This window comes from Herpailurus yagouaroundi, unplaced genomic scaffold (assembly GCF_014898765.1).
Source record: "Herpailurus yagouaroundi ecotype Mexico unplaced genomic scaffold, PumYag 28, whole genome shotgun sequence".
Lineage (NCBI taxonomy): Eukaryota > Metazoa > Chordata > Mammalia > Carnivora > Felidae > Herpailurus > Herpailurus yagouaroundi.
Genome location: NW_024412376.1, coordinates 129,049,471 through 129,074,987, shown reverse-complemented (window position 1 = coordinate 129,074,987; position 25,517 = coordinate 129,049,471). Strand labels below are relative to the sequence as shown.

Below are 25,517 nucleotides of genomic sequence, written 5' to 3'. Positions count from 1 at the left end.
TGAAATGACACACTATCCCGTGAATATGCCAGGATGATTATAAGACATAAGGTAAGGGATGTACACAGCCTCAATACCTAGCACAATTCCTGGCACAAATTAACACTCAACAGCTATTTGTTGAATGAACACATAAATGAATGTGCAGAAGCTGAGGTCCTGATGTTTAAGAAAGACTTACCAAACACCGGTGTATTGAAAGTTCCACCCAAATGTCTTGAATCATCATTTGACCATAAAGCACGGATATAAAGCTCAGCAGGACCAAAGAAAATTGGGATCGGATCCATATTCTAAAGCATTGTGGAGTTAATAAGTAAAAAGCTAATGCCATTTTGAGATTTTGTTATGCTATGGAAACCTGCGGGTCCCTTGGTTTTAAAGTAATTTTCCAGCATACTAAAAGCAGAACTTTTTTCTCATGTTGTTCTTTCCTTTGTTTCCATAGGAAACAGTGACTTCCAGGCATCTGAGATGACACAACATAGATTGCCAAATTGCATGCCACCCTGCAGTTGCCAAGGAGATAATGTATGTCATTCCTACAAATAACATGTTGCTCACGCCTTCATTTCCTTTATCTAGCTTTTTAAGATATTCTTCGCCTGAACTGAATTCAGATAACGTTCCCTGTGAACTGATGGAAACATTCCTTTTTTAAAAATGTGTTTACCCCATTCCCCCAAGACACTTGATAGCATCACACATGCTGTCTGTGGAAGGTCTGAGCATATTTTATGCTGATTTTGGAACCAGTGATTCAGCAGTTTTCACTGGAAAAAAAAAATGCATCCTGAATTCTGTCTGCTTGCATTCTAAGTAAAGGTTCAATTAAATCCACACCTGGCACTAACATATTCCAGTTTGAAATGGCCTACCACAAAAGCAGCTGTACTCAGTTGAATTTACATAGGAAGGAAAAGAAGGAAAAGAGTTCTAGCAAGGAAAGGAGGGAAAGATGGATGGAAGGAAGGGAGAAAGGAAAGGACGGAGGGAAGGCAGAAGAGTGGGAGGAAAGCAGGAAAACATGTTTACTGAGCACTTACAGTACTCCAGATTAAACATCCATAAGATGAACCAACAGAATTAGAGAAATTAAACATCTCGGCTGACACCATCCCACTAGCAAGAGGTAGAGTCAGTATTTGAACTCGAGTATGTCTGCTTTTTAAAAAGAATGTGTTTCCCACTTATCTAGTACATAACAAATCACCCCAAACAATCCGTTTTATGGCTTTGGAGGTTGACTGGACTCAGCTAGGCAGCTGTCACTCAGTGTCTCTCAGGTGGTTTCAGTCAGAGTGGCTGGGACTGGAGTCACCTTGAAGGTGTCCTCACTCACATTTCTGGCAGTTGATGATGGGCCTGTCAGCCAAAATACCCTACCTGTGGTCTCTCCATGTGGTCTGGGCTTCCTTACAGCATGATGGCTGGGTCCCAGTAAGGAGTCTCAAACGAGCCAGCGTCGATGTCATATAGCATCACTTCCACTAGGCACAGAGCCCTCCCACCCCCTTGCCAACTAGATTCAAGGTTGAGGTAACACAGACTCTAACCAACATTGTAAGAAATGCATGTCAGATAACCAGTGGAGGAAGGAGCCTTAATACAACCACCTTGAAAAATGTTTTCTGTCACAATGTACTTCTTGCAATACTCAAAATGCTTCAAACAGCCTGAGCTCCAGGCTTCACGGATCTCTTTATGTGGTTGGTAGAGTTAAGTGGGGGAGGGAACAGTTAAAATTACCAGTTTTGAAAGAGGAATGGAGCAACTTTTAATGTCAGCTTGATGAATTGTGAAAAAAAAAAAAAACAAAAAAACCTGAACATTGAAATTAAACTTTGGAATGAGTTCCTGATTATTTTTTTGTGTGCTTAGCAGAATCCCTTTTTACTCATGCATTGTCAATTTTCAAAGCATTTGGTTAACATAAAAACTAACTCTACACTAAAATTATATTGTGGTAGATTCAAACATATGTTAGCACTATCTAATATTACCAAAGAGCACTTTCATCTAATTCAGCTTCTTGGTTCTTTTTGTCCCTAGATAAATGGGAGTTTCCTACATGAATTATAGGTTATACCTGCTCACGTGGGGCATGCATATGTGGAAATAGTAGCACCAAATGAATGGCTGTTACAAAGGCTAACAGTCTATGTGGAGCTATGTTCTTGTCATTTTAATCTATAACCAACCATGAATGTATCAGGAGCCTTCTGGCTAATGCCTTTCTCTTCTGTGCACTCTTTCAAATTGTTCTAAGAGTGAACCTAGCTAGGCCTTACATCATGAGACCACCCAGCTGATCCGAAACAGCCATAAGCCCTCCATTGAACATCGAATTTGTATTTCAACCATTAAAATAATCAAATTTGTTTATCCTCTAGAAATCTATGAAACTATTATCATAAATAAAGAGAACCTCAGCCAGAAAATAAGATATTAATGACATGAAGAAAGAACACCATGGAGTGAGCACAATAATCGGATTGTGGAGAGCTTTCCAACTGAGGAAGAACATTATGGTGAGCTAGTGAAAAAGCAACAAATTCTGTCTCATTGTTTGCATTGCTGAGAGTATACGATTGTGCTTATTCTACTGTGCTAGCAGATTGATCTGGAATAAACATATATAATGTACATATTTGATGTAGCTATTTCTGAACTGACCAGCTCTATCATGAATCAGGCTGCACCACGCAATGCTAAATTAGGTCTAACAAGCATACCATAATCCCCAAAAAACAGCAGAGTTCTTTCTTTGCCGTATAAGTCCGGCATTACTCTCAATCAGCCCAACATATATGATGAAATCTTAGGATATCCTCAATTAGGGCTTGACAAAAAAAAAAAAGAAAGAAAGAAAGAAAGAAAGAAAAAGAAAATTGAAGTGCTCGGGTAACACACAAGGCAATGCCAGCAAGTGACATGGACAAAAAGACTTCTTATTCAGTATTTCTCTTCTCACTTTCATACTTCTGATTTCACCCCACATGTTTCAGCTCCCAATTTTACATCTTTCTGTATCTGGTTCTGTTTTGTTTTTCCACCATGAGAAAGAGCATCTAATAACAAAATCCTTGAAAGTAAAGCAGCAGTATTGATCCGTCTTACATTATAGAACAATTGGCCTGTACCTTCCACCAACACTGCAGCACAATAAAGACTTGAGATCTTTTTACTTCCCTGTTTTCTTCAATTTTATGTGCCTTGGAACTTAGAAGCTTCATAATGCTATGATTTCCAATACTGTGAGTAGTCTAGCTGCATTTAATGACTGCAAAATGTCTGGATAGTAACCAGGAAGTTAATTGTAGCCAATAATTATCTAAAATGGTCTCATGAGGTCCTGAAATCCCCTTTTGATTATAATTTTAAACTTTAACCCCATTATACAATGCCTATTAAAGTCATAAATATCTAGATTATAATTTTAAATAATTAACTTAAATCCTTTTGCAAATTTTCATTGCTAGAAAACTGCTTTTTACATTTGCTCTGTTGTTAAGGTGGCTATCTCGTCTATTGGTCAAGCCAGGATATTTTTGTCCTAAACAAAGGCTAAATTGGGTAAACCACAAGGACAAAGTCAACCTACCCATTATACATTAGTTGAAAAAAAAAACAATAAAAATTTTCAATTTGCTAGGAATTTGAAGACCACAGGGGGAAAAAATGTACATTTCATTCAAAATATGATTTTAGGTTTTTCCATATTCTATCTCAATGTGCTTCAAAACCTTTCTTTAAGGTATTTTTAGTAATGAAATTGATAAAATAAATTTGGCTACAGCACAAAGGATATTACCCATTGCAAACGTGCAAAAGTGAATGATTTACATAATTTTGAAAAATGAGTACAATCCATAAAGAAACACTGTGGGGAAAAAGGTCGAAGAGAAAAAGAACTTAAATACTGGAAGTACTAAAGGAGAGATTCATTTTTTTAATTAACCAAAAACAAACAGGATTCACCACATAAAATCTAATTCTATTTTTATGAATCGCTCAGGGATACTAATATAACTTTCTGTCAGCAGATCAAGTCCCCATTGACCGTAATCTATTTCAGTCCCGAAATGTATTCTTGCTTTGTGGATAATAGGTAACCTCCTTGGTGCCATTTTTAGATCAGCCCATCGGCAAACATTAAGCAGAAAGCATGTTAACATTTTTTAGGATCAGCTAAGCCTTTGGCAAAGTGGGTTTCTTGCTTGCAGAAGCAGCATAGTAAGCTAACCACAGGGGAGCTGATGCTCTGCGTCTGTATAAGCCTCAGCTTCTTCAAGTCAAAATAAAATAAATAAACTAACAACACAGTCCTACTGAGAGTATTATGATGCCCATAGAGGATATGTTCCCATCGGCCCCAGGCACACTGAGTACCGGTCCAAGGTTTTGACATTCTTGGCTCCAACCTAAATTCTTGTCTTGAAAACAAATAAACTTAAAAAATGCTAATCACTGTAATCACCAGGATAATTTCTAATTACCTATTTTGCTGTCAAAAAGAAAAAGTTGATAAAGGAAATTGTTAAGTCAGATCTAGGCCTCATCTTCACCTCAAAAGACTGCCTTTGACTTTTTAAACCATTCTTAACCAGTGCAAATGGTGTTTTCATATGGTTCAACTTAATACAAACTGACTTTTGTCAAAACAAATTGCAGGCCCATTTGGTCATGGAAGGGAAAGCCATGAAGGTCAAGTGCTCAGCCCATGCTCCCTCCATTCATCACTGCTGTCCATGTTTTGTTTTGTTTTTTAAGTTTATTTATTTTGAGAAAGAGAGAGAGAGAGAGGTGGGGGGCAGAGAGAGAGAGAGGGAGAGAGAGAGAATCCCAAGCAGGCTTTGCTCTGTCAGCAATGCACAAACCATGAGATCATGACCTGAGCTGAAACCAGAGGTCAGACGCTTAACCAACTGAGCCACTCAAGCACCCCAGTCCTCATGTGTTTGTGGTGGATCTGCCCTAAGAATATAACTATCAAGTTCCTATATGGTTGTCCAGCTCTTGCTTACTTTCTGTGGAAGCATCTTTGAAGCTCCATGATGCCTTCTTTTCTCACCTTCCAAACAGGATGCCTTTCTAAGAGCTTCTCCATTCAAACCCAGCTCTCAGAAGGGTATTGATTGTACCCTTCTCCCACATAGAATCAGAGGACGTTTCCTTGCATTCCACATATAGTCTGAACAGCATAGTTGAGCAGGACTCTCACTTCCCATCTAGTGGCCTGTCTATATCAGTAGCCAGAGTAACCCAAACAAGACTAAGAGTCAAAGGCATGGCCCATGAAAAAGGAAGGGATAATAGTTGCTTCATACAGGAGACTTCCACAGAAACCAGGTGTTTGGGGTCAAGAAATGAGACATGCAGATTTCCTTCAGTAATCTCCAAACTTGGTGTGGGCCTCAAAAAGTGAAAAAGCAATACTGGAATGGGTATTTGGGGTTTTTCTCTATTATTGTGATCATCTAGGACTTCTCTTTCCTGTCATTATTATTATTATTATTAATGCACTGCAGAGACCACATTGCATTCATTCATTCTTTGATCCATTGACTCAGTCAGCCAGTATTAGATGAGCATTTACTGGGTGCCAGGCTCTGTGCTAAACAGTGGTCGAAAAGTTCATATTCTTAAAGACTTTTTAAAAAATCTGTCCAGATGTTCACATATGCACATAGCTGATTAAACTAAAAACAACACTATACCCATTTTGTATGTGAAGAGTTGACATTCCACTATTTGGATACAGAGTCCATACCACATTTTGCCAAGTTCTCTTTGAAAATGTTAATCCTCAAGTGCCAACGATGCGGCTGAAGAGACAGTACACATGTGCTAAGTGATGGGGATCCTTCTTCCTTCATATCTCCTCCCTTTATTTTAATGGTACAACTTTTCATTTTCAAGGGACCCCTTGATGTCCCCATTAAACTGATTAGGCTTAAACAATCTTTTCAGGGAGGCAAAAATAGAGAGCACTAACAGAGAAACTAAACCACACACACATCCTCACACCCCCATTCCTTTCTCTTTTTTTTAATGTTTATTTATTTTTGAGAGAGATGGAGACAGAGTGTGAGCAGGAGAGGGGCAGAGACAAAGAGACACACAATCCAGAGCGGGCTCCAGGCTCTGAGAAAGCTGTCAGCACAGAGCCTGATGCAGGACTCAAACTCACAAACTGTGAGATCATGACCTGAGCCGAAGTTGGACGCTTAACCAACTGAGCCACCCAGGTGCCCTGTCCGTTTCTTTCTTTAAATCCCTTAAAGACAGCCTTTTCTCTGACTCTGGAGCCCACAACTGTTATCTTTCTTTTTTTTTTTATGTTTATTTTTTCAGAGAGGGAGAGAGAAAAAGAGAGAAAGAGAGACCATGATCAGGGAAAGGGGAGAGAGAGAGAGAGACTCTCTGAAGCAGGCTCCAGGCTCCAAGCTGTCAGCACTGAGCCTGATGTGGGGCTTAAACTCGTGAATCGCGAGATCATGACCTGAGCCAAAGTCAGGCACTTAACCAACTGAGCCACCCAGGTGCCCCACAACTGTTTTCAATAAGTCAAACAAAAAAACAAGTGAAAGTAATTTTTTTTAAGTTTTTAGGTTTTGGTTTGTTTTTTTATATATTAGAGAGAAAGAGAGCATGTGAGCAGGGGAGAGGGTCAGGAAAGAGAATCTTAAGCAGGCTCCATGCTCAGCACAGACCCCAATGAGGGGTTCCATCCCATGAACCCTTGAGATCATGACCAGAGCCAAAGTTAAGAATCAGATGCTCAATGCACTGAGCCACCCAAGTACCCTTAAATTTTTGTTTTAGTCAAATTCCACCCCCCCCCCCCCAAAAAAAAGAGAGACCGAGAAAGAGCTTGAGAGAGAAACCAAATTCACTGGACTACATGGTTGGGAGTCATGAGACTGGAGAGAATAAATAAGTCTCCATGCTAGTCATCTATATGAAGATGTTGGAGTTACAAAAATTGAAGTCAAAGTACAAGAGAGAGAAACAGATGGAGAAAGAAGAGAATCTTGCAGAATAACTAAGGAATATGAAAATTGAGGGTCACTAATAAGAGAGGCTTTGTGAAAGCATAAGATGTGTTATTCAGGCAATGAAGCTAGGCAGGTGAAGAATCTCGTGAAATCTGAAATCCTAGAACACAGAAAACCATGTCCTGCCATAATATCTGAGTGGAAAGTGCCCTCCCCTTAAATTGACCAAAATAGATAATAATCTTTGACCAAGGATATTTTTATGCATAATATCCTCTAATTCATTTAAGTGAAATGAAATAAGTAATACGCAAACTGATAATTCTTGAAACTTCTGAAACATCTGAGGCTGAGTGAAAAGCTAGAGATTTAGCTATGTATATTATGTTGTGAGAAATTAGTCCCTCAAAATAGCAAAAGGGAAATTGGCAGCTTAGCTAAATAAACCAGAAGGAATGAATAATCTTACATAGTAGCTTAGGGAAAAGAATTTGCTGGAAAATGTAGCTAAACATTGAGGGAATTTGTTTCAAGCAGCTGTAATTTTTGAAGCTGATTTTTTTTCACTCTTGAAGAAGGGCTGGTTCACTCACATTACTAACAGAGATGGAAAAAGATCACCAAATTAATAAAAATTTGAAATGCCTTTAAAAAAAAACTTCTAGGGGCACCTGGGTGGCTCAGTCGGTTGAGCGTCCAACATCAGCTCAGCTCATGATCTCATGGTTCGTGAGTTCAAGCCCGCTTTGGGCTCTGTGCTGACAGCTCAGAGCCTGGAGCCTGCTTCGGATTCTGTGTCTCCCTCTCTCTGTCCCTACCCTGCTCATGCTCTGTCTCTCTCTCTCTCTCTCTCTCTCTCTCTCTCTCTCTCAAAAATAAATAAACATTAAAAATAACAAAAAGTAAATTTAAAAACCTTTTAATAAAATGTCACTGATGGAAATATGTGGTTCCTTCATATATTGCTATCCCTGGCACTTGAGCCCATGTCTCAGTTGTATGAGGAATGAAATCAACCAGTAAGTATTACTCAAGTACTTGCTAGGTACTTAGCAAGTTTGTTCCAGATGTGCTAGAGGAATAATGGAGTAAATGGAGAAGTCATAAAAATTCCAGGAATATAGGAATAGTTTATTAATCATACAGCAACTCCAGAATGATCCTTCGGCTAGTCCATAAATATCACAAACAAAACTAATGATATTTATAGTAATGAGCTAGCTCATTTCCTTGCTATTCTCCTGCATCTGCTGGCCACCAGTAAAATACACCTCACTGGTAGGCTGAGTTCTCCCACCATGCCCTCCCAAAGTTCAGGATGCTTCTTAAAACGTGCCCTGATCCCTACAGAATATTTGCTCCTCTTGATTATTTATATCACTATACTCTGCCACCTGAAATAGTATTAATTCATTTAGGGCAAAAAGGTCTCTTTTGAACTCCTTTAAAATTTTCCCTACAACCTTTAGAACGATTCTTCTGAACGTTTATTCTAAGTAAACATTGTTAATTGAAGATATAAACGTGTAAGACAGGTTATTTCAAATCAAAGTAACAGTCATACTTTTGAATGTTTTTAACTGTTTAAAATGTCAAAAAGTGGTAAAACTAGGGACTGCTCTATAGTTTGTCGACATGACTGCACTAATCAATTTGTCATTTTTAGCCTTGACAAAATTTTTATGTATTTTATGCAAACCTGGGCATTTGGAGAGGGTGCCTACTTTTCTGTGATTTTGGCTTCTATGTAACCTAAACTACTAGCTAAGGGATAGGGCTTGTTATAATCAGGACAGAGTTTCAAAGTACGGCTTACCCTTTGAACAATGTGAGCATGAATACAGCCCTCAGGAAAGCAGGAAATGGGGCGGGGCATGAGTATGGGGCGATAGGCAGAGCAGAGGGTCAGTAGTGCTGGTGGTGGGTTGTAACTGCAGCCTTCATTCCCACTTGTAAACCTACCCTTTGGAGCCAGGCTACCTGGGCTAAACCCTGGCCTGGTTACTTACAAGCGGTATGATTTTGAACAAATCACTCAGGCCTCTCAGCGCTTCAATTTCCTCATCTGTCAGGTAGGATGAAGATCAGACAGGACTGCTGTGACAATTATATGAGTTAATATATGTAAAATGCTTAAAATACTCTCTGGCACTTGGTCACATAGTATCCGTTGATGCTTTTATTGCCACTGGAATAGTATGGTTTTTGCTATATAGGTGAGCATAAAATAACTTGAATATTTAATTGCATCTGACTCAGTGAACCCAAAAAGACTCATCCTCCTTCTAATCATTTTTTACCGAAGCAAGCACATGTTGAAGAGTATAAAGCAAGCTGGCATTGGTTATAGAGAGTGAATGAGTCTGTAGTAGCACAGATTTTTCAATTAGAAGGAAATTTAGATATTACCTTGCCTAACTCGTTCATCTAACAGAGAAGTGCAAACCCAAATACTGCATTGTGTTATTAAAGCGCCATTGGAGACCTGAGAGTAGAGACAAAATCCCTTTATGCCTCTTTGTTTTCTCTACTGAGAGGCAGCACCATGCATCTGAAAGTGTCCAAAAACACTTCACCAAGGCTTATTTTCCTCAACCATAAAATTATGTGTATAACAACATGACAATTCATCCTGGGGCTCACTGTAGAAATTAGAGATAGCGTATGTAAAGTAACTAGCCCTATGTATTATACACATATACACACACATATATGGGATATATATAAATATATACATATATCTACATATCTATATAGTACATTGTAGACAATAAAAAAATGATGATCATCATAGTAATGACATGCTACCTCCCCAAATTCCATGTAATATATAAATACACTTTACAGCTTCTTCCTTTGCCATATTTGTAAACATAGAATACATGAAAATAAAAAAATGGATTTACTATTAATCTATATCTATACCACACACATAGACACACACACACACACACACACACACACCCTCCACTGTATTATACTATGTTTATAAGACACCTTACTCTTTCCTTGAACACTAATACAGCTAATATATCTAGCCTTCCTAATAGCATTAAAATTATGGCATTTCCCATTCTGTAGAAATAAACAGACTAAATTTTTAATCATGCTGCTAATGTTGGCATTTTTCTACCCATGTGATTATTATCAATAGTCACCAAAATATGCACATTATGGTTTCAATGAGCTACTAAAACTGATTGCTTCTCCTCCATTTGTCATTTTGAATGATGTCCCTTAACTTGCCACGTTTTGCATTTCAAAAAAATGTGAAGTCTCAGCTTAATTCTCTCTGAGATAACTTATTACCCTCTCTGCTTCTCTTTCACAGCATTTTGTACATTAATCGTTATTTAATTATTCGAAATTAATCATTGAATGTTGACCTTCAGTACTATTCTCATATCTATGAAGGGAGTGAGTACAGTATTCCTAGCATACTGACACTTAATAGGTATTTCATAAATATGTTCATAAATATAATAGGTTCCCAAAATGTAATTGAATATAGAGATTGGTATTTCAGCAGATAGATCTAAGGTAGCAGCAAAGATTTGAGAGTGAGTTCCCACTACTAAAAGTTTGCTTGTATTAATCTAAAACCAGGACTCAGACGACACTTCTATACACTAACTATGCTACTAACTCACAAGACTAACAGCCTCTGCCCTTCACTAGACAACACTCCTAGGTTTTGCCTTTGAATCCTGTGTGCCCTGCACGGTGACTGTGCATAGCAGTTGTTTGGTAAACTCTTGTTAAATGACTAGATTTGTTTTCAAGGATTAGCAACAAGACAATTTCTCATGAAGCTGTACAAGACACGTAATAATACAAAAAGATAAAAAATACGGCTGGGAATGAGACAAAATTCTGTTATTCTTGACATAAATCATACAGCTTAGTAATTGTGCGATTAAGCAATGACTCATTGCCTAAAAAGAATTACTAACTACAGAACATCCTGTACCAAACAAGGTATGGGCTTGGGGAGGTACAATTTATATATGATTTAAAGAATGTCATTAAACTAGTGTCACAAACATACGTAAATGTCAAGTGAACTGACAGCAGTGCTTCATGTCCTTTTGCAAACTGCCAAGGGAACTTTAAACTAAGTTAAGAAATGAAAGAAATATGGACAAATGGAAAAATGAAAGTTGCTTGCATGTTAGCTTAAACTATTTAAAGAACAGCATTTCTAAGTGGAGTTTCGAGAATGATTAAAACAAAAATCTGAAACTGACCTAGTTTGTACACCCTGTTGCAATGAAATGATGCTTGTGTATTACCAATCACTAGGAAATCATTGTATTTAACACTGATGTTGCTAACAGTCATTGACATGTGTGTAAGTAGTATGACTAAATTGACCAAAGGACAACAAATAATGCTTTCCTCTTTTTTTAATTTTTAAATGTTCTATTTAGTTTTGAGAGAGAGAGAGAGGGAGAGAGAGAGAGAGAGAGAGAGAGCGCACGCAAGTGGGGGAGGGGCAGAGAGAGAGGGAGACATAATAATCCAAAGCAGGCTCCAGACGCTGAGCTGTCAGCGCAGAGTCCGACGCGGGGCTCAAACCCACAAACCGTGAGATCATGACCTCAGCCGAAGTCAGGTGTGTAACTGACTGAGCCACCCAGGCGCCCCAATGCTTTCCTCTTAATGCACAGTGGCACTTGTAGATTTACTGAGCTTTTTGTTTTGTTTTATTTTTTTTTTTCAAAGTGTCCTCCTCAGTCCTCTATTGCTGCCCACTAGGTAAGTTCCACTGTTGACATGTGCATCTCAGAATGCTAAGACTGAATATTAGTTGTTATAGCTGCTCACAGTAACCAGGCTCTAGCTCACTACTAACATCTGTTTGATGTTCACATTTACTCTGACGAGAAAGAATGTTACATAAAATACAAATGTTTTGGGACACGGTTGATAAATATATAATTTCAGAGGCACCACATTTCCCATTGTCTGATTCCTATAGTTGACTCCTTATAATCCGTCAATAAACTGTAATTTCTAAACACTATGCACTGTGTTGTGTGAGAAAATAGAATAAAGCCACAATCAATGTTATTAAGGAGCTAGCCATCTAAACTAGGTAAATACAGCAATCACATATGAAACAATTTAGTAATGCAAAATACTTTAGGATATTATAAATGATAAATGTTGTGATATATATTTTAAATGTTGAAGATGGTTCAAGAAATAAAGGATAATAATAATCGCACAATTATTTACTGGGCATTAATCTTGCACTATGTACTTTACATGTATGATGTTATTAAACTCTCATGATAAGCCTTTTCAGTAGGTTCTCTCATCACCCCCAGTTTGTAAATGTGGATCCTTGAGACCATGTCCTTGAGATTCCTGAGCTCAGTCAGAATGAGACACATACATGGGAAATATGGCTTGAGTTTGACTTTGAACAGTGGGTAGTAAAAAAGGAGATTCTCATGAGTGCACTTGAGTTACTGAATTCAAGAGGAACCTTCAATTTTTTATTTATTTTTTAATCATCTTTTTATTAAAGACTCTAAGTAGAGCAAATAGCTCTTTAATTTTGTAAATATCTCTGTAAAAGGGGCGCTTGGGTGGCTCAGTCAGTTAAACATCTGGGTATTGGTCTCATCTCGGGTCAAGATCTCCTGGCTCGTGGGATCGAGCCCCATCAGTCCAGCAGAGCTGCACTGACAGCACAGAGCCTGCATGGGATTCTCCCTCTCTCTCTCTCTGCCCCTCCCTCCCTCGCTCTTGCTCTCTCAAAATAAATAAATTAAAAAACATATTTTAAAAATATCCTTGTAAGAATCTATGAAAAGTCCATGAAGAATAGTTATGGTGAAAAGGAAACAGACAACGAAATTGAGTAGATGGGAATGGAAAGGTATGCTGCAGTCTGAAAACAGAAATCATTATCGTGTGAAGGGAGACAATGCCCTGCTACAGAATTGCCACTATCTAAACTTGAACTAATTTAGCTTCTTCATTAAATGTGGTTCACTGCTCTTCTCTATTCTAGTGAATGATGCCACCACCATCTCATCCTCCATTTCTGTCACTCAACATTTCTAATCCATCGTTAAAGCTTTAGGCTTAAAAGTATGGGTTTTGTTGGCCCAGCCCTGCAACCTACCAGATAAATGATTTGGGGAAGATCACTTGATCTCTATCAATTTCCTTATTGGTAAAACATGGATTCCAACAGGACACATCTTGTAAGTTTTTAAAATTAAGTTATATATACAATGTCTGTAAAAGTTCTTGTCACTGACATGTAAAAACCATTCAGAATATTTTGCCATTGTTATTTATTCATAGAAATATGCACAAAAGATTATTGGGCTGATCATTTTATGCGTGTGTATAATATATACATTCTAATGACTATTATTCATAAGTATATCATAAATTAAATAGTACAAAACAGAGTTTTAATAAAAGAGAACAAGTTTTACATTCAGATGCAGCTGAATTCGTCTAAATATTGGTTTACCTTTTTTTTTTTTAATTTTTTTTCAACGTTTATTTATTTTTGGGACAGAGAGAGACAGAGCATGAACGGGGGAGGGGCAGAGAGAGAGGGAGACACAGAACCGGAAACAGGCTCCAGGCTCTGAGCCGTCAGCCCAGAGCCTGACGCGGGGCTCGAACTCACGGACCGCGAGATTGTGACCTGGCTGTAGTCGGACGCTTAACCGACTGCGCCACCCAGGCGCCCCTTGGTTTACCATTTCTTGACTACATCACCTAACAATTGCAAGCCTCAGTTTCTTCATTTTTAAAATAGTTATCATGATCTTGAAATTAAGTAACACATGTAAAGCCTATCACATAGTACCTGACACAATTTAAAAGCCAAAGTAATTTTAGTCATTGTATCATTGGATTTTTTTCACAAGATACCACATATACTCATAAATGCATACTTTCTAACTGAACAATGACCACAGGATATATTTTCAAATGAGTTTTTAAAATATGATTTTGAGAAATCTTCTCCTTTTATAGTTATTCTCGAAACCATCCTATTAATCCAAATCACCTGCATCAGTAAGAGAGTAGATACTCTAAGAAGTAGTGAGGATATGAAAGGGTACAACCACAACAGTGAAGATCAACTCAGATACTGGAAGGACAGAATCAAAGGCAGAATTAAGGTAAGAGAAGCATAACAGCTGCTTTGCCTCTTGAGATGCCCAAAGACATATTCAAGCTGCCCATAGCTGCCCTTGGATTCTGCCAATCGGCCTTTTCTCCTTGCTTCATGAATATTCCATAAACCATACGCTTTCCAATTCCCAAAGAATAGAAGTGGTCACCATACACCTCTGCTAGGCCATTAACTGGCCATAGGACACATATAGTGACAATGAATCAAACCACTAGTGACCTTACCCAAAGACAGAATTACCAAATGTCATGTAGTCTCTGAGGGCAATTCCAAATAAGGGGTTTAAGCATATTTTAAACAAAGGCAGCTTCATTCCAATAAGTAAACAGTCACACAAGCTGGAATACATATTTGAATAAGCAAATTTCAGCTGTCTGATTAGAATTTCTACTGAAACTCCAAACCTTATATATTTTTAGAATATTTCCTTCCAATAACATATTTTAAAATGTTACTCTTAAGATATTCTTTCTCCTCCTAAATTTTCTTCCTCTCTCTCTCTCTCTCTCTCTCTGTTCCTCACACTCTCCTTCTCTCAATTTTAATGTTTTCAACCTTCAAAGTTGGACTTGATACTAAAGCCATTCAATGACAACTGACATTGCAATGTCAGCTATGCTCTGGCAGCAATCTGGAGTTAGGAGGATGGGCTAACCCATTAATCACTGTCTTTGGAACACAGATATTCGTCAAGTAAACTGCTGTGGAGATATGGGTTATCATACACAAACAATCACATATTGTAGAGGACCGGAAGCCTACGATGCATACTTTGACCAGATTTCCTTCCCAACCTTTAAATACTATGAATTCTTGACTCTGGGTATGTCATTTGCACACAGGTTGTGGCCCAGCCTGCCAAGAGGAGTTACTGAATCAGAGTGGACTTAGCCAATTGCATGTGCTCAACCAAGCATTTACTGACAATGGCAACTACTCCATCCAAGTGATATATTTAAGGGAACAAATAGAAGATTATTGGTTCTCTTCCCACCTTGGGAAATTCTGCAAAATTACTCAAGTGTTGATAACATTCCATTATAGCACTAGGGCAAGTTCACTTTGCAAAAATGAAAAGAACTATGCCAACTCATCACAAATAGAAAAAATATGTATATAAAATATGTCTCCAAATCCAGAATCTCTGGACTTGAGCAATCCTGGGGTTGGGGGAAGTTAGCAGCTACATGGGAGAGTCAGAATGATTTACGCTTTCAACATTATTAGAAAATCATTAGTAGAAATATCTTGTTTCAATACTTAAAATTAACCACTAGTGATATAAAGATATATATAGCTTCCAAAGTACATGAAAAAATAAACACTAAGAAATTTTGTGAGAAAGATATATAACAAAAGCTAATATTAAGAAAGAATTCAAAAAATATAAAAATCAGACCAAATAGAATTCAAGGGAAAAGGTATTATATGGGACCAAAAAAAGGTTATTTTACAATTAAATATATATACGGATACGAAAATAGAGCAGATATGAATCTTTACATGTTGAATATCAGGGTATCAAAGTGTATAAAACAAAAAAAGTTAAAAGGCAAAAAAAAAAATTTGACACAGGCTCATATTAGTGGGAGAATTTTTTGTGTCTTTCTTGGTATTTGAAAAATCAAGAAGACAAGAGGTGATTTGTTAGACAAATGAAACAATAATGTTTTAAGTAAAATTGATTTAATAACTAAAAATCAACTTCTTTCAAATTGCCATCAAACATTTATAAGTTTTTAACATAAGACAGAACACAATGGAAGTATGATAACATTTACATTTATACAGGTAACATTTCTGAACACAATGTGATACAACTAGAAATGGACAGTGGAGCTAAATAAATAAACCAATTCCACTTTGGAAATTTTATCTTCCAAATATCATAGAGAAAAACAATCGTGTAATTGTAGAATATTTTGCAAATAATTATGGTAATAGATATCAAAAGTTATTAACTATGGATAAGGGTGTATGCAATATAGCTCATGGCAATAAAGGAAACTATTATTAAAGAAGAAACAGTGAAAACAAATTACTAAGAATTAACAAAAAAACTAGAAAAGAGTAACAAAATTAACCTACAAAAAGATGGAAATAAAATAAATCATGAATCAACAATTAGAACACAGAAACAGTTAAATAAATGAATACATACATACATAAACAAATATCCAAGACTTAACTTTTTTTTGAAAGAAATAGTAAATAGAATTTTTCTACCAAGGCCTACAAGAGAGCAAAACAACTAAAATCACAATAAAAGTCAGAGAGGGCATAAATCTACTCGTGGGTAATGGGAAAGGGCTAAAACGGCAGATAATCAGTTTTTTTTTAACTGAATACAGTGTACAAAATCCATTCTAATGATTTTGAAAAATTTTCGAAACGGTTTACTCTAGAGGAAAATGTAAATTAAGTCAATTCAAATGGACTTAATGGAAAGGGCAATAATTTTCCTACCTGCTCACGTGTTATTCTTAGAGAACCAGTGCCTGGAGCTCGTAGGAGCTATAGGTTGTTGACACTTCACCAGTTAATCCCTGCTAGAGCGAGCATGGAACCTGATTTGTTCTACCGCTGTGTCCGCGGAGGACTTCCCCGACCACCTGCATGCCACCACCCCCCCCCCCCACGCACCTTCCCGCAGAAGACTTCCCCCGACCACTTGTATTCTGAATGGCACCCCAGCCCTCTCACAATGCAGCAGCGCTTCCTTCCTCTTAGGTGCTTCTGCACTATCACAGCACTGTCGGCATCTAACATGCGCATGTTTTTTAAAGTTTTAACATTTATTCATTTTTGAGAGACAGAGAAGGACAAAGAGTGAACAGGGGAAGGGCAGGGAGAGAGGGAGGCAGAATCCGAAGCAGGCTCTAGGCTCTGAGCTGTCAGCACAGAGCCCAGAGGCAGGGCTTGAACTCATGGACCGCAAGAGAACTGAGAGAGATTGTGACCTAGGCAGAAGTCTGATGCTTAACCAACTGAGCCACCCAGGTGCCCCTATTTATGCAGATGATTTTAAACCATCTGTCTCCCTCTCCTCATTCTACACACTTAAATGTAAGCTCCATAGAGCGGGATATTTGTTTAGGAGGGGGGTTACGTACACTGTTGATTCTCAGACTAAAACAGAGTCTGTCACGTGGTTGGCAATGAATGTGTATTTGCTGGAGTTAGAAAATGAAGGAATTAATGAATGATTTAACAAATACAGGGAATAAGTTATTATCTACACACAATAAAGTCAATCATTATATATACTGTGATTTGGGCAAAAGAGTTTTAAACCATTACTTGTGGTTGAATTTTTTATTGCAGAATCACTAATGTGCTCAATGTAAATTACAGTAGCTCTTAGGTTTTTACATCCTTTTAGGTCTGTTCCCTTAGCATAAGAATTCTCAGTCTTTGGTGTACATCGACTACAACTATGGGTGTTTTGTTTATTGGTTTTATTTTCTCGTTTAATACAAGGGCACAGGCCCCATCCAGCCCCATGGGATAGTGCTAATGTGGGATCATGTTAAGAACCGCTGCTTTATTTTGTTCAATGAACTCTACCAAAATGCTTTGTCAACCCACTTAAAGATATCCATAGGTTCCTCTTAAGAGTATACCTAAGATTCAGGGGCGCCTGGGTGGCACAGTCGGTTAAGCGTCCGACTTCAGCCAGGTCACGATCTCACGGTCCGGGAGTTCGAGCCACGCGTCGGGCTCTGGGCTGATGGCTCAGAGCCTGGAGCCTATTTCCGATTCTGTGTCTCCCTCTCTCTGCCCCTCCCCCGTTCATGCTCTGTCTCTCTCTGTCCCAAAAATAAATAAAAACGTTGAAAAAAAAATTAATAAAAGAGTATACCTAAGATTTTGCCTGTCAAAAATCTTTTAATTCTGGCAGCAAGTTACAAACAACTAGCTCCACGTAAATCTAGCTCGTCCAAATCTGTTTAATTTTTAGGCCACTAATCACCGTGTTAAAGTTGAAATTTACAATTATCCTTTTATATTTTTCCAGACTTTAAATAACTCACAAATTGTTATTGGGATTTTCAAATTCTCAGTTTTTCCCCTGGCAATACAAATCTGCCCAAAAAGTTGAAATCTTAAACTGAAGGAGATTAAGTCAAATACCTGTAGAGATGTTTCAGGATGCTTTTCTCTCAGCACTGGAGCAGCCGGGATCTCCTGGGGGGCTTTTGATGACTTCCTTTTGGCTTTTTCCATTTGAATATTGGTAAAATAATTGACAGCAGCAAACTCAATAAGTGCGGAAAATACGAAAGCAAAGCAGACAGCTATAAACCAATCCATGGCAGTAGCATAGGACACTTTGGGCAAAGAATGCCGGGCACTGATGCTCAGTGTGGTCATGGTGAGGACTGTGGTTATCCCTTCAAAAGCAAAAGAGCAAAGAGACAAAATACTTTACCATTACTTCTATGAAACCAAACCAACAAACCAACAAACCTAGGGATTTGGTGGGGTAGGGGTTACAAATTTTTCAATATCTCAAACCAAACCATCTTTAGTGGAAGATTTGAATCCTAGTGGTTCAGTGAAATTAGCACAGGTATTTTTGTTAATTTTTTAAATGTTTTGTTTATTTTTTGAGAGACAGAGCGTGGGCAGGGAAGGGGCAGAGAGAGGGAGACACAGAATCTGAAGCAGGCTCCAGGCTCTGAGCTGTCAGCACAGAGCCCGATGTGGGGCTTGAACTCACGAACGGTGAGATCATGACCTGAGCCAAAGTCGGATGGTTAAACAACTAAGCCACCCAGGCGCTCCAGCACAGGTTTTTGAGTAAGACACAGATATAACTAAAATCCTGCCTCTATATTAATCATTGGCTCAGTGCCACCTGGATTAAGTAAGGAAAACTCACTGGGCTTCATTTGATACTTACCTTTTGGGGTTGCTATAAAGATTACAAATATATAAGGCACCTGTCATATATTGGATTGGTATTAGTATCTGAGCCAACATACCTGAGAAAGTCAACACATCCATCTAACAGGATGTGTGACTTATTGAAGTGCTTATTCTCAACCAGAAGTGAGAAGTTGATAGCATTGTAATTTGGACCATCAAAATTTCTGGGATAGGTATGGCCCATTGCTATTGAGAATCATTACCAGAAAAAGCATGAATTATAGATATTTACAATCCTTAAGTGAATATTACCTATTGAATTAAGATAATAATAAAATAATAATAATCTAGTTGTGAAAGAGCTTAATTTATAAAAGGCAGTACATGTAGATTTCTGAAAAAATTGATTTCTAGAATAATTTTGTTTTAAATATTGGACATCTACCATGCATCAGTTCGTGGTAGGCAGGAAAATCTTTGCAACAGGAATAGAAGTACTTCTCTTTCATCAACAGGCTTCCAAAGCATATCATTTCCAGGGAAGCCTTCTCCTCAACCTAAAAAAAAGGTTAGTCCCCATTCTCAGTATAAAAATTCCACTTGCCACGAGAACTATAGAGAAATGCATTATTTAAAGATGCTAATAGTTGACTCTCTGCATCTTTGTCTATCTGTATATTTAATCTATGTTATCTAGTTAAGCTTGGAAATTTCTGTGAGAATTTACTATATCCATTTAAACTCATTCTATATAATGCTCAGGATAGCTCATGAATTGACACACCCAGATGTCGGGGGATGAGGAGGAGGAAGATAGTGATGATGATGATGATGATGATGATGATGATGATGATAATGATGATGATGATGGAGACACCTAAACTATATATTCCAATCCATGTCAGTCCTTAGTTGAAAGCCAAACAATACATGTCAAACTGAAGAAAAAGTGAGCCCCATGCAGTAAAGGAATAATAATATTTGAGCTTAGGGAGAAATTATATTGTCTCCTCAACTCAGCATTTAATTATATTCTTCCTTGTTCCCTAATGATTCCATGTATGTAAGCCTGTTTCCACAACTTGATTTAGTGTAGCCTCCTTGAGGGCATAAATGTCTAACATTTCTTCAGGACAGACCATACCTCATATAGTGCTGGATACATGATGAATGCATAAGAAATAAAAACTCATTTTTTCACCTCCTCACCAACCCATTTTTTTCTCTAGTCCCCTCTTAATTGTCAATTTTAGAACATAAAAAAGTTAAAGCTACTTGCAGTATATAAACTATAGATCTTTTAAAAAGATTCCATAAACAGAGAAAGAAATTTGAGGATTTGGTTGTATTCCCTTTTAAAAAAATAATGGTGATTTTTTTTTTTAGGGTTTTATTTGTCTAAAACAGATTTTAAAATGTATGCTTGGTGAAATAAGGAGATATGAAAATAGCTAGAAAATGGAGTATTGGGAATTTATTGGACTTCATTTCAGAAAGAGACCTTAGAACTTTTAGGCCTCCATTTTGAATCTCAGAAAAAATGGCAGCTTTCCCATGCTGCCTATGAAATGTAAATTAATTTTAAAAATTTTAGCTACATAGTTTGAAAATAAATCAAAGTTTTTCTTCTTATTCATAAAAATTTAAGTTTAATGGTCTATTAAGAATTCAAAAATGTTCTACAACTTCCTTACTTCCCCTACTATGCTGAAAACTATGCTGAAAACTACTATGCTGAAAAACTATGCTGAAAACACTTGGGAATAAAACATGAACAGTGCAGCCTAAATAAGAATACTACTCAGAACTCAGAAAATTCCACAGAGCATGTGATAACAAAAAAGGAAAACTCAAACCCAACTATAAGCAATTTGGGATTTCCCATGTTGCTTTGAACATTTATTTCTTGTACTAGAACAATTTCTCCCTCAGACCTCAAGTAATGGTCTTCTCCTGCTATCATAGAAAGAAATTCCTTTGTTAATGTAAGTAGGATATTAATGCAATTATTGAGCCATGAACCCCAAAATTACTTTCTGATCATTAAGGAGGGTAAATCCCCAGTTTCATGAAGATGTTAAATTATGCTAGGGACATAAGTGCAAAAAATCCTGGATATGTGGCCACTTTCCATTCCTTTTTCACTGACTTGAGTCAATTTAGTTTTAAGTTTGTAGAATAACCATTGAAGGGTATATGATACTATGGTTCATCTTTCCTGACTATTGGCAAAGCTAGGAAAGGTAGCCTGCATAAACAATTGGCTAAGTGTTTGAAGTTGCCATCCTTTTCTTTAGACATTAAAAAGTTCTGTCTGCCTGGTGATCAAATTTAAAGAAAGCACTAGCATGACAGGAATGTGCTTATTACAGCTGTTTTTAGACAGAGCATTTGGTTCAATAAATACTAAAAGAATTGCAAACAGAAGCCAACCCTTTGGATAAGAAGCCATGCTTCCTCTGCATCTAGGAAGACATTGCATCTGCTCTAAATGGCTTTGCTGGCATCTACCCTCAAAACACTTCAACAACCACAGGATTTTTTTTTGACACATTCAAGTATTGATGCCAGTACCTGCTTTTATAATGCTGAATATGTACCATATTGGCTGGCCCGGGAGCTGGGAGAGGACGTGGAAGAGTGGGCTAAGACTGTGCACAAGAGTAAATTTTTGGCCGGCCACTCCAAGAAAATGAACTAGTAATGATTTAGACATGCCAGCTGGCATTTACTCTGGTTTAACATTTTACTATACTGGAATAATTAGAAGACTTAAAGGCATGCAACTTTGCAGATAGAAGGCCTTTGGAGAGAATGTAGAACACTCTGCTTCTCATAGTTACACTAATTTTTTTGAAGGGGGAGTCTGTTTTTGCATGATTTCCAGTGATATCTCTGACCCAGAAAATTCTCTCCCTGAATGAAGAGGGAAATGAAAATTAGGGGAAAAAATATTAATCCAGAATGAATTTTTTACTTGAATCTCATATGAAATAGATTGCCAATGATCCCCCAAACACTTTAAACTTAACTTCCTTAGGAAAATACCTCAATGAACAATTTAATAACTACCATCCTGACACATCTTAGACATTTCAAGACTTCATTATTGTGCATAATTTCCCTGGTCAATCAAAACCAACATCTCGGCACATAAACTCAAGACAGGCAAATGTCACAGTTCAAATGGAAAAAGCTACCCACAAATTATCTTCAGCACACATCCATACAATCTCACTCAGTAGCTCTGGAATACTCCACAAGTGCCCACATCATACTTCCTGTGAAGACAGAATGACAGAGTAGAAATGGCAGAGTCCTCAACGTTAGACAGAAACTGTCCTGGGTCCATCACTTATAAGTAGGTGACTTGATACAAGTTTCTTGATTTCTCTGGGTACTTTTGCTTCTCCATGAAAAATTAATAACACCTACCTTGCTGAGCTATTGTGAAGGTTACACAAGATGGCACATCTTATCCTTACTACATGCTACTTAATTTCCTCACAGTGTCTGCGTTATCAAGAAATCTGTAGGAAATGTTGGGTGGCTACAGCTGTAATCAATGTTATCCTTCTCCGCACCGCTGGCGATTTCCATTATTTGGGGACAAGTGAGACAGTGGCTACCAGTTTGTGTTGAACCGAAAAAGCACCCAAAGCTTATCAAGCAATCACAATAAACATAAACTACAGAGAAGCTTTAATTATAGTATCAAGTGGTGGTCTCAGATGAGGTAGGTGGCAGGGTAGACTTATAATAATCAACATTGAAATAAAATGCATTGTGTGATAGGCATTCCTTCAAGTGCTTTATCCAAATTAATTTATTTAATCCTCATAGCAACCCTGTGAAGTAGGTACAACCGTGTATCCTGTTGTAACACATGTGGAAAAGAGCAGAAGCAACTCACTGATGGTTTGTCAGCAAATCAGTGGCAGACCTAGTGGTTAGAACCTTGGCTGCAGCATCTGTATTAAGATACTATTATACCTTCATCAGATGCACAAATGATGGGTCAGTATTTTCTGTTCTAGGTGTTCTTTAAGACCACAGAGAAAAGATGACAAAAATAAGTGATTTTACTTTTATTACCAATGAAATAGTTCCTGAAATATTGATATTATTGGTGCCAGGGAAAGTTACAGAACTTTGGTCTGATGCTCAGCCTCAGCAGGTACTTCCCTCCCAGTCAGGCTGACTCAACATGACATGGAAACACCCAAGATTAGTATGGGCACTAAATGAGATAATGAGCATAAAGGACTTAGCAGAGTGCCTGGAATTACACAACAGAACAATATATGTCCTCTTGAAAAAGCAACTAAAAATCAAGGAAATCAAGTCACAACAAAGTAAATCTCCTCTCTGTCAGAGAAGTATGAGAGAGAGTAACTAATATGTACTAAGTGCACCATATGCCCTGTGATGAGGACCGCACATAAATCCACATCCTCACTAGTCTATGAAAGAGAGATGTATTAGCATGGATATGTATATGGATGGAGAAAATAAGTGCCAGATTCCAGTTTCAAACCCCAATCTGTTATGGTGCGAAGCTTAGATTTGTTATTTTCTGTTTCATTTTTACATACGTTTTTAATGGGTAAAATTTATTCAACACTTGCAACATGGATTTATTCTTTAACTGAACCTTTGCAACTCTATGAAGAAGGCAGTGCCATGATACCTGCTCACTACCCTCCTGGGGTCATACCCTGCCCCCAGGATTGACCTTATGCAGTGGTTTCCCCAGTAGGGTTCTTGAGTAAACCTAAGACTAAAGGAGGGTGGGTGCAGTGTCTATGGAAAATGTCCTCACATTCACGTGCACTGAGGACACTAAGACACCTTATGAGTTCTCTATAAGGATGGGGAGGTGAGATGAGAAGCTCCTACTTCCCCCAGTTTCTTCTCACCAGCATTCATCCCCTCAGCTCGTGTATGATAAGGAATATTCTCCCGTGGCTTTAATCCTAGTAACTAGAAAAGGCAAAGGGAGATTGACATCTCTTGTGAGGACTATACCTCCAGTCCAGAGCAACTGGGAACATTTTCTTTCTTATCCTGCTACTGAATGCTTGTGCTACTCACAATCAATATAAAAAGAATAGAGAAATTTGTTAAGTTACATAAATACCATTATAACTAATTATATTATTTATTTATTTTTTTTCAACGTTTTTATTTATTTATGGGACAGACAGAGACAGAGCATGAATGGGGGAGGGGCAGAGAGAGAGGGAGACACAGAATCGGAAACAGGCTCTAGGCTCTGAGCCATCAGCCCAGAGCCTGACGCGGGGCTCGAACTCACGGACCATGAGATCGTGACCTGGCTGAAGTCGGACGCTTAACCGACTGCGCCACCCAGGCGCCCCTAATTATGTTATTTAAAAGCATGACTGATATGTAGAAGACTTATGAAGAGCTATAAAATTTAAAACTGATGTGTTCTGGACCTCATATAGCTTAGAATATGATATATAGAAAGCCACTATAAAAATGAAAAGAAGAAAATATGGTGTGTTCAGAAAAAAAGGATTTAACTAGAATATAACAATAAGCTAATAAACTAGGTGTATAATGCCATCCAACTCAATGCATTTAAACCACTTGCATTTTGTTCCTCTTCATTAAAACGCAGATTTTTCTAAGGCTTTCATATTTATTCGGCCATGACTTTTATTTGTTTTATTGTAAGTTCCCAGTGCATTTCATTTTAACACCTAGATATGATTTTAATTCAATTACACAACATTAAGGTAGGAGCCCAAGAATGTCACCAAAAGTGAAATCATATCCAGTTTCACACTTGGTCTTCATCTGCCGGGTCTTAATAAGAGAAATCTGATGGGGCCCCAAAGGAAGGGATAGACTGTCCATATCCCCTCAAGCCTTATTCGTCTTGGCTGGGAAAAATGGAAAGCTTATGTGATTCTTTTATGAATACAGCTTGATATATTACCGTTTAATATTTTCTTAGAAAAAAAATTATGTCTACGAGCTATTCCCATGAATCGTGATCAAAATATAATGTGAACAAAAAATACCCAAGAAAATGAATCTCAATTACCAAACACAGTCCTAGCTGGAACTGACTCCTTGTTTATCCAGAATGAAACTTGAGAAAGAATCACTGTCATAATACACGGAATATATGTCTGAATCATAAAGTAACCCATCTTCCGTCTCAGGTGGAAGTAAACTGTCATAACAATATATTCACCTACAAATAAAACATGAGGAAAATGTATTATTGGTTATGCAGGCAATTAGTCAATTAACTTCATAATCATATTTCAGCCTAAAAAGAGCATTTTAGACAAAGAATTATCTGTTGTGCATAGCAAGCAAACTGAGAAATATATAGTTCCTAACTATGGGGAAAATGACCCTGAACACAATTATTGTTCTATACAGTGATGAAGCCATTTAATACATTAAGCTATAACTTTTAAAAAAAT

At 37.6% G+C, this 25,517-nt stretch overlaps 1 protein-coding gene and 1 long non-coding RNA gene across 3 annotated transcripts in view; one reads left to right on the top strand and one right to left on the bottom strand.

Moving 5' to 3' along the window:
• Positions 1-15,310, top strand: part of LOC121036243 (uncharacterized) — a 32,296-nt gene extending 16,986 nt beyond the window's left edge. For both annotated transcript variants that reach the window (XR_005793289.1, XR_005793290.1), the window contains exons 3-7: positions 449-531; positions 2,394-2,531; positions 13,027-13,222; positions 14,016-14,164; positions 15,021-15,310. This is a non-coding gene — a long non-coding RNA (uncharacterized LOC121036243). The remainder of the gene's footprint in view (positions 1-448; positions 532-2,393; positions 2,532-13,026; positions 13,223-14,015; positions 14,165-15,020) is intronic.
• GABRA4 (gamma-aminobutyric acid type A receptor subunit alpha4) overlaps positions 1-25,517 on the bottom strand; it is a 68,008-nt gene that overhangs the window by 20,084 nt on the left and 22,407 nt on the right. The window contains exons 7-8 of the mRNA XM_040484510.1: positions 25,127-25,279; positions 18,313-18,572 (exon numbers count right to left, since the gene is read on the bottom strand). Coding sequence (XP_040340444.1) covers positions 18,313-18,572; positions 25,127-25,279 — 413 coding nt within the window. The remainder of the gene's footprint in view (positions 1-18,312; positions 18,573-25,126; positions 25,280-25,517) is intronic.